Here is an 8,933-nt window from a genome sequence, read left to right as displayed (position 1 = left end):
TCACAGGTAGAGAATCCTGAACTCGAAGGGCTCTTCCCACCACCCCATGATGCAATTCATCAAAGGTTTCAAGATTTTTTGATTAGAATAATTCAATATAATACTTGATTAAGTACTATATAACACTAAAAATTATTTTTAAAAAATAGGTCTTGAAATATTCAAAGAAGTAGGCTCCTAGTTTGTTGTTGTTTTGCTATTGTTGGTTTTTTCCGTGTACCTTCTAGAATTTGCATTTTTTTTAACTTTAAAAGTTCTGTTTAATGACAAAAACAAAAGTGTTCATGGAATTATACTTCTCCCAATCTGGGTCATAGCCATAACAGGGCAAACTTGGGAATGCAGACACATTTGGGGATGCTTGGACTGAAAATCTCCTTCCCCAGGACTTTCTCTCACACTTATCTAGGAGATGGAAAGGGAAACATTAGGCAGCATTCTGAGGATTCAGTGGTAAGGGATGGACCATCGGTGGCTGCTAGTCTTTTCATGGAAGGAATGGGCAGCGTGTACCCTCTGATTGTCTATGGAGAGCAGCAAAGTGAAAAAGAATGTTGTATTTGGATTCGGAGGACTTGCATTCAAATCTGGGTTCTGTCTCTTACTATCTCTGTGACCACTTCACTTCTAAAGTGAAGGGTTTGGATCGGGTAACATTTAAAATCCTTTCCATGCAAAAATCTATGAACCTGTAGCAAATGGTAGGAGGAGGTAGGAGGAGATAGCAAGCCACCTGTTCCAAGTGCAAAGTACAACAACCAATTAAAACCGTGCCACAATTTCATGTTTTCTAATAACTGCTTCTCATGCCCCCATGACTAAATGGTTTGCTCTGGACACATTTCAGGGCCTCCTGTATACTCTGGGTCCAATGTTTCTGGAAAACATGGCAACTTAAAAGACAGGTTAAGTTGGTCCTTATGGCTATGGGCCGGGTTGGGAGAAATATTCTATGAATGCTTCTGTTTTTGTCATTAAACAGAACTTTTAAAGTTAGAAAATAATATCCCTTCTCCCTTTCCTCTCCAATTTCCAAGCCTTTCATTTCTCTTCAGTCTCCTCAGGCTGACTTTAGCCTAGCCTGGAGAAGACTTTGACTGAGGTTCTTCTCAGTGTCCCCAGCCTCAGATAAAGGAGGTGCTCTTGATAAGCTCTTAACCTTTTGTGCATCATGGATTCTTTTGATGACAACCTGTACCCCTTCTCAGAATAATGTTTTTAAATATATAAAGTAAAATACATGGGATTACATAGGAAACCGATTATACTTAAATAGATGTAATTCCCACCCCCACCCCCTTTCACAGACCCCCTGTAATCTAGAACCCTTTGGGGGAAGGGAGGTCTATGTTCTAGAATCTAGATCTAGGAAAACCAGTCAAGGAAGCTTCCATTGTAGAGGCATTGCAGAGGGTGGATGGGAAGCCTGTAGTGAGGTGAAAGAATACAGGACTCTGAAAGACAGACTGAGAATGGTTTAAATTATGTCAGGTTGGTTTTTATTTATCATTAATGAGACCATCCCTTTGGAGTGCTACTCAGAAAAATAAATGTATCATTTAAGAAAGCCCTCTCACAGTTGGGCTAGACATGCTTCGATCCCCTTCTAGAGTGTACACATTGCATACAAAAAGAGTTCATAAAGCAAAGTTAGCCTTTTTTTTCTGCATGGGGGGTGGGGGTGGGAGAGAAAGGAGATAGGCCAGTGTAGTGCATAATTCCTATCATTTCTCCAAAAATACGCAGACGGATATATATATATATATATATATATATATATACCTGTTTACCAGGACAGTGCCAGGAGTTTTATTCACTTTAGAAAGTTAAATCATTCCCTAATGGAAACAAATGGCACTTCCTCTTCCTTCTCCTCTTCTTCCTCCTCCTCCTCCTCTTCACCAGCCTCCATCCCTGCCAGCAGGAAGTTACCAGCAGGGGTAGGCAGGTTCTAAAACAACAATAACAAAGAAACAAAGAAAAACCTCAACAGCCTTTCCACTGCAGTCCAGAGCTGCAGAAAGCAGCAGTTTGTCTGAATGTTTCCCAGGCGTCCAGATTGTCGCTTGTGCTTTTCGAAGGTAGAAAGTTACAGTAAGATTGAACTGAGCGAGGGTTTATATTGCTTCTACAGTCTGCCCTCACGCCTGCCTGCCTGTCTCAGGTTCCCAGACAGATTCTGCTCTGAGTCGGAAGACTCCAATTAAACCAGACACTGCTCTGGTCACACCAGGGGCATGAGGTTGACCCCAGGATTATAAGACTTGGGGGAGACTTAGTGGGAAGACTTTCCAGGGATTTTCTTTTTTGAAGATTGTCATGGTTTAAAATGTTTATAGTCTTTGCAAAGAAGTAAGTGCATCAAAATTTCCAGACCAGATTGCTACTTTCTTTGATTCTGGGAGATAACCTAGGTAGTTGAAGAGATTTTCTCTCTACCTGGTCTAAACCCTGATTCTTCCTGGGCAAGTGGACAGTGGTGGTCCTTTGTAAGGCTAAGTCCTATGTACACATGCACACACGTCCTATAGTGTTTAGTCATCTGGGATGGGTTCTCAGGAATTAGTCCTGTTTAACCCTCTGCATTGGAGTATAGGAATGGCATGCAGTTCCCATCAGCTTTCTGTATAACTTAGGGGGCTGGGGTGCTCTGATGGTACTCCCTCTCTGAAGATTTGGCAAAGTTTCCTCACCAGCCTGGCAACTTGAGGAAAGAGATGTGGAAGCCTTTGGTTATTATAGAGGGGAGCAGATAATTGCTCGTTCCTCCCCCTCACTCCCAGCTGGATTTCCTCTTTTCCTGTAAGCTGTAACCACTTACAGACCATAAACTCTCAGGTCTGAGGGGTAAGCCTGGACCATGAGGCTCAGTTCTGGGCAAAGACAGAAAAGTCCACTAAAACTGTCCAGCTGGAACAGACTGCTGTCCCAGGCCCCTGCTAAGATAATAGCTAATGGGCCATAGGCATGGGCTAAATGTGACTTCAAAAAACTGAGAGCTTCTGACATCGTCAGTCCAAGCTTCTTCGAAGACAAGTTTCAGTTGACAGCTATTTTAAATGCCTTGCTAACCTAAGGTTGGGAGGGCTAAGTACTGAAATTCGATGAGACAAAGTTGGAGGGTAGGAAGGGGGAGAGTGCTTGCGTGGGACTTTAAAAGAGCTAGCTAGGTATGAGTCATCAATCATTTACCAGTATGGACCCCTCTCCCTCTGAATTCTCTGTCAGTCTGGGGTAATCTTGAGTGGGGCTCTGCTCAGACTGCCCTCGGCAAGGCAGCTGGTATAACTGTAGGAAAAGGGCAAAGAACAGACTCTGGACTCATGGAGTTGTGGACAGAGGGCTGAGGGACCTGGTCCTTGGAGGAGGAGGTGGAGGGAGCTAGAAAGAGACTCAGCCAGGCTTCCAGGTTCAGTGTTTCCCAAACAGCTCCTGTATTCTTGGTACACTCCCTCAGGGATCAGAGTGACAAATGAAACAGCAATTACGGTGTCAAGTCTGTACTAATAAGCCAACTTTAATCACACTATGTTCTTAGAGACAGAGGTTCTTTGGAAGCTGTTGCTGGCACTTGGAGTCCCATGATTTTTAGCTGAAACCTCCTAGGTTCTGAGGTGCAGTGCCCTGAGATGAGAGACGTACCCTTCACCAGCTCAGCTCAAGTCATGTGGAAGCTGGTGCAGATGGCAAGAAGCAAAAATTGTGCTAAGGTTCCTGTGAGATCTGGGGGATCTGGGTTTGACTTCAGGGAGTATTTCCTGACAGCTGGAAATAGGTTTGCTGAGGTATATCTGGGGCTCTCTTTTCCTGGAGATAAGATCAGTTCTCCTCTTCCTGGGATGGTATCAAATGTAGTCCTGTCTGTAGACAAATGGAGAAATGGGTTTGACTATTGTGGTTGTACTTGCATCTCCTTTTCTACCTTGATCATGGATGACTAAGCCACTTTCCTGGTTTCAGGGTGCTTTATGGACTTGCTTGCTTTGGAAGGAAGCTATTTTGCCTTAATAGGCAATGTGCACATTCCCAAAGTCTATATGTGACAATAAGATCTATATAGTTCCTGCTCCAAATTTCTCAGAAAATTCCTGACATTATTTCATGTTGCCTGGGTGACACCTCTAATTGGATGCCTAGTAATCTTTTGCTCTTTAAAGGGATAAACTTTATTTTTAGATCATGTCTCTTGGTTTGGCCCTGGGGAGGTTCTCCCTCTCTCTCTCTCTCTCTCTCTCTCTCTCTCTCTCACTCTCTCTCTCTCTCTCTCTCTCTCTCTCTCCTTTCTCTGTCCATCTCTTTCTCTGTCTATCTCCTTGTCTCTTTGTTTCTGTCCATCCTTCTGGGAGTTGCTTATTTGGGTGTCAATCATGGTCACCCCTTGAAGGAGCAGGGTACTTTTTCCTCCTACTTTGATATGATTCTGATCTCCTATGGATTCTTTTTGTACATGCCATTCTAAATATCACTTGGGGAATAAGGTACCCTCGATGTTTGGGAGGACTGCCCTTTTGAAAGTAACAAAGCCCCAAATAAAACACCCCAATAGCCATTGAGTAGTTTAGTTACAGGTGATGAAAGTGATGAAGTAACAGAGAATCCTTGTACTGGAAGATTCTCAAGAGGTGATTTTAGTCCATCCACCTAACTGAGGTGGGAGACATAGGAGGAGGCAGGCAGGCATTCGGGAAGTAGTCTTGGTTAGCCATGGCAATGCCAACACACCCTGAACTTCAGCACTCAGGACAGCGACTCTTAAAATGTTAGCCTTCAGAAGGTTCTGTCTCAGAACTTTACCTTCAGAATTCCTGGTTAATAACTTTTAGATCCTTTGGAAGATGCTCCTCCCTCATTCTGGTTAACACAATGTCTTGCGTGGCCAAACACAGTTCGTGCCCTAATACCATCTCAACTGACCTAGAACATCTAGTGTTGGATTTGGAGTATAAAGGTCTTAGTTCAAATCCTAGCTCTGCCACTTACTACTACTACTACTACTGCTGCTCCTCCTCCTCCTACTACTACTAGTGACATCGATATCTCACTTTAAAGTGTGCCAATCGTTTTACGTTGTTATTTTTTTTCTGGACCTGGGATTTCATTGACGTAGGGGATTCCTGAACATTACTTTGTTTGAGCCTCACAACAACCCTGTGAGGTAAGTACTACAGGTATCCTACAGGGGAGGAAATGGAATCTCAGAAAGGGGAAATGATTGGCAGGTGGTTACCCAGCTAGTAAGTGTCAGAGGTAGAATTCAAGCTGAGGTCTTCCTGACCCCAAATCCAGCACTGTATCCCCTTTGCCACACTGCTTCTTTGCACTTTCTGTGGTGCCATGGGGCAAGTTGCTTTACTTCCCTCTTCATCTGCAAACTGAGGAGGTTAGACCAGATAAGGCCCCTTGGGCTTCAAGTCTCTGGTCCTCCTCCCATAGGGATTCTCTGTCTCGTCTCCTCTTTCCAGTGACTGAATAAAGTTACTGTCTCGTAGGTTGTTCTGTCTTTCTTGCTAAGATCTGGCTCAGTATGCAAGAGGGAGAAACAAAATTTATCATTCAATCTTTTTATATAATATGCATATGTATGTGTATATATATATATATATATATATATATATATAGATATGTACTTGGATATATCTGTGATCTTACCATCGTGGGTACTTCCTCATGGTTATACATAAAACGTGTGTGCGTGCGCGCGTGCGCGCGTGTGTGTGTGTGGTGCCTATATATAGATACACCACACACACATACACATCAGATACAGATGCTTGCTTAACTTTTAGGGAAATTTCTCAGCAGTACAGTGCAATGAAAACAGCATGTATATTTAGAGTCAGAGGATCCATATTTGAATCGTGGCTCTCTTCCTGTGTGACAATGGCCAAATCACTTAATCGATCTGGGCCTCAGTTTCCTAATCTGTAAAAAAAGATGTCATTGGACTAGCTCTAAATCTGTGATCCCACGAGCCACATCTCTCTGTGACCTCCTGGTGTTTTAATCCACACCAGGATCTGTCTCTAGTGATAGTTTTGGCATGTGTCCATATGAAGAAGTGTCTTCTTCCCTCTGAGCCTTGGTTTCCTCATCTGAAAAAATGATCTCAGAGGTCCCTTCCAGTTCTCTTACTCTATCATTAAATATACTTAATCCAGGGCTTCTCGTCCTAAAGGTCAATAGTAGTGGAAAGTGGCTCCCTTTACCCAGTCAGGTCCACTTTGCTCTCACAGTGAATAGGGCAGTTTTTGCCATTAGATCTTCATCTCTTTGTCTCCTTGTTGGTGAGTGAACCAGCTAGTGTAAAGGGTAAGAGGGCAAACCAGCCTAGGAGAGACAGTATATCCTATCACCTCTGCCTATGGATTCTCCAAGGTGAAATTTTAATGCCAAGATGGTCTCTCCTCTTCTCAATCCAGATTGGTTCCTTGACCACAAATGCACATGCTTGACTGATTTATATAGGAAGGAATGCAAATTAATTAGCCTGGCTAAATGAGAATTAAGAAGGAAATTCTGATGCTCCTCCCCCTCCAAATAATGTTACACATTCCAAAAGCAAATAAGATTGATTTTTGGATTATCTGTTGCTTCTTTGCTACAGTTCCCCTCTTTTAGAATGGCTAATGGAGCTTTGACTGTTGAGCTTAGTGAGAAGGGGAGAGGCTGAGCAGAAGAGAGGGCCCTCCAGGTATCTACAAGACTCATTGTTTCTAAAGTAATCAGAATAAAAGAGATTTGAAATGTTAACTTACAGTCTTTCTATGGGGGAGCCCAAAATTCTCAGGTAATACTGAAAAGCATCACCAAGAACTATGGGCATCCCTCATGACAGAAGGGGAGGGGGCAACCTCGGAGCTATTCTTGGTGACTTGAATATCAAGCTGAGTGGTTGAGCCAGTGCCCTAGTGGGTGTTAAATTTTTCTGAGGCCATGTGGGTTTGTGGGATGGTGGGTGGGGTTGGGGAGTGGCTGGCCACACCCTGAATTTTCCCTCTACTTTGACTTCATCTGCCTTTTTCATTTCTTTCCTGTCTCCCCTTGGAGCAGCGTTCCTAGGACATGGGGTTCTGCCTCAATGTCAGAGTGGCAACTTGGCCCACCTGTGCCTAGAGACTGCTAATGGAATTGCTTCCAGGCTGAGAAAAGGATAAAACAATTCTCCTTACTTGGTGCAAGTTCAGAATTGGGAGGAGAAATAGTCTTTGAATAAGTGATATGTTTCATCTCATTGCATAATATTATAGCATCATATTGTGTGTATAATAGGTGTACTGTATACATACATACATACATAATATACACATATCTATATACACACATATACATATATATGCAACACATGGCTCTCTCCACCCCCAACCTGTTATAACTGTAACTGTCACTTCAGAGAACCACAAAGAAATTGCTATTTTTGGTCCAAATTGTAAATCCTGGGGAATTAATTCCAAGCCATGAGAAAATGCACCATACATTTTAGGGTTTAGGAGAAATGCTATTTCCAGCAGGGACTTGGTACAGTCCTCGCTGGTGGCCCTATGGCAGGGAAATACTCTCTGTGCTTCTACCAGCAGAGAGAAACCCTGGACCCCTCTTTCTTCTCCAAAGAGCTGAGGTGTCATCCTCAGTGCCTGCTAGGTAGAGGCAAAGGTTCCCAACACATTTGGGAAGAGACTCATGAGTTAGCAGGTAGCTTAGGATCTTCTGAAATCAGCTGGTGATCCTAAGAGCCCTGGTAGGATCACTTGGTATTTGGTATCTTATTTCATCTCATTAGATAAAGAAATAGATGGCGCCACTCTCATAGGGCAAATTTAAAAAGAAAACCAAAAGGCTGCATCTTCTGTCTTTCCCATCCCGCCCCCCCACCCCCAACACTCTATCTACCTGGAATCGCTTGTTTCTGCCAGTCGATTGTTCATGATCCCAAGAGCCCCCACACCCCCCGAGAAGCCATTCTGCCGTGTGTTGACACACACGTTTCGGGGATAGCCGTTGGCTGTCTCTGACAGCTGCTTCTGCAAGAGGGCCAGGGAGACCTTGTTGGAGGCAATCAGGTCCCTCATAGAGATCATCTCTCCCGATAACCTCCGGCCCTCCGCGTCGCTATCGTAGTGCCCGTCGGCCTCCATCGCGGTGAGGTGGTGGCGGAAACGGGAGCCGGGGGTGATGGCATTGCGTCTCCCCAGGCGGGAACTGGGCCTCCGGCATCGGTTGCAACATTGGCAGCTGAGTTTCTTCAGCATCCAGTTCAGAACCTGCTTGATGACGATGGAGATGACATTGAAGAGGGAATAGATGCAGCACACACCCATGAGAATGAAGAGGAAATTGCCCAGTCTGTACAGCCCTTGGTTTCGATAGGCCTCCTGCTGGCTGCTGACCAGGTCCCCAAAGCCAATGGTGCTGAAAGTCACAAAACAGTAGTAGAGAGAATCCATGTAGTCCCAGCCTTCCACGCTGGTGTACATGGCAGAGGCACAGCAGGAGAGGAGGATGGCAAAGATGCCCAGGATGAGCATCACGTGGTAGACAGAGGGCTTCCAGCCCACCAGGCTGTCTGCCTCAGACAATGCCGAACCACGGCGGAAGTTGGGGGGCAGCAGGCCGCTCCGACGGAGCTGCCGTTCATGGCAGGCTCTCATGATGAATGCCAGCAGAGAGATGATGCGCTCCAAGAAGAGGTTAAAGAAAAGAATGGTCCCTGCACACCCAAACAGGCCATATGCAATGAGAAAGGCTTTCCCAGCCACAGTGGAGGGTGTAGTCATGCCAAAACCTGCGAAAACAGAGCAGACATCAGTGAAAAGGGGGTTGGTTAAATGGTGAGCTCTGGGAATTGTATCATTGGCAGTGTCTAGAGGGAGCCCCTAGTCTATGGATGCTACTCTCTGAGGGTTCCCACACTGTCGTATTCCTCTTCTTGCCCTTCT

At 44.7% G+C, this 8,933-nt stretch overlaps 1 protein-coding gene across 1 annotated transcript in view; it reads right to left on the bottom strand.

The window, feature by feature from the left end:
* Positions 1–7,883: 7,883 nt before the first annotated feature.
* KCNK12 (potassium two pore domain channel subfamily K member 12) overlaps positions 7,884–8,933 on the bottom strand; it is a 52,113-nt gene continuing 51,063 nt past the window's right edge. The window contains exon 2 of the mRNA XM_036748124.1: positions 7,884–8,779. Within this exon, the coding sequence (XP_036604019.1) occupies positions 7,884–8,779 (896 nt within the window). The remainder of the gene's footprint in view (positions 8,780–8,933) is intronic.

This window comes from Trichosurus vulpecula, chromosome 3 (assembly GCF_011100635.1).
Source record: "Trichosurus vulpecula isolate mTriVul1 chromosome 3, mTriVul1.pri, whole genome shotgun sequence".
In the NCBI taxonomy this organism is placed as follows: Eukaryota; Metazoa; Chordata; class Mammalia; order Diprotodontia; family Phalangeridae; genus Trichosurus; species Trichosurus vulpecula.
Note: the sequence above shows the minus strand (reverse complement) of the source record. Positions and strands in the feature narration are given on the sequence as shown.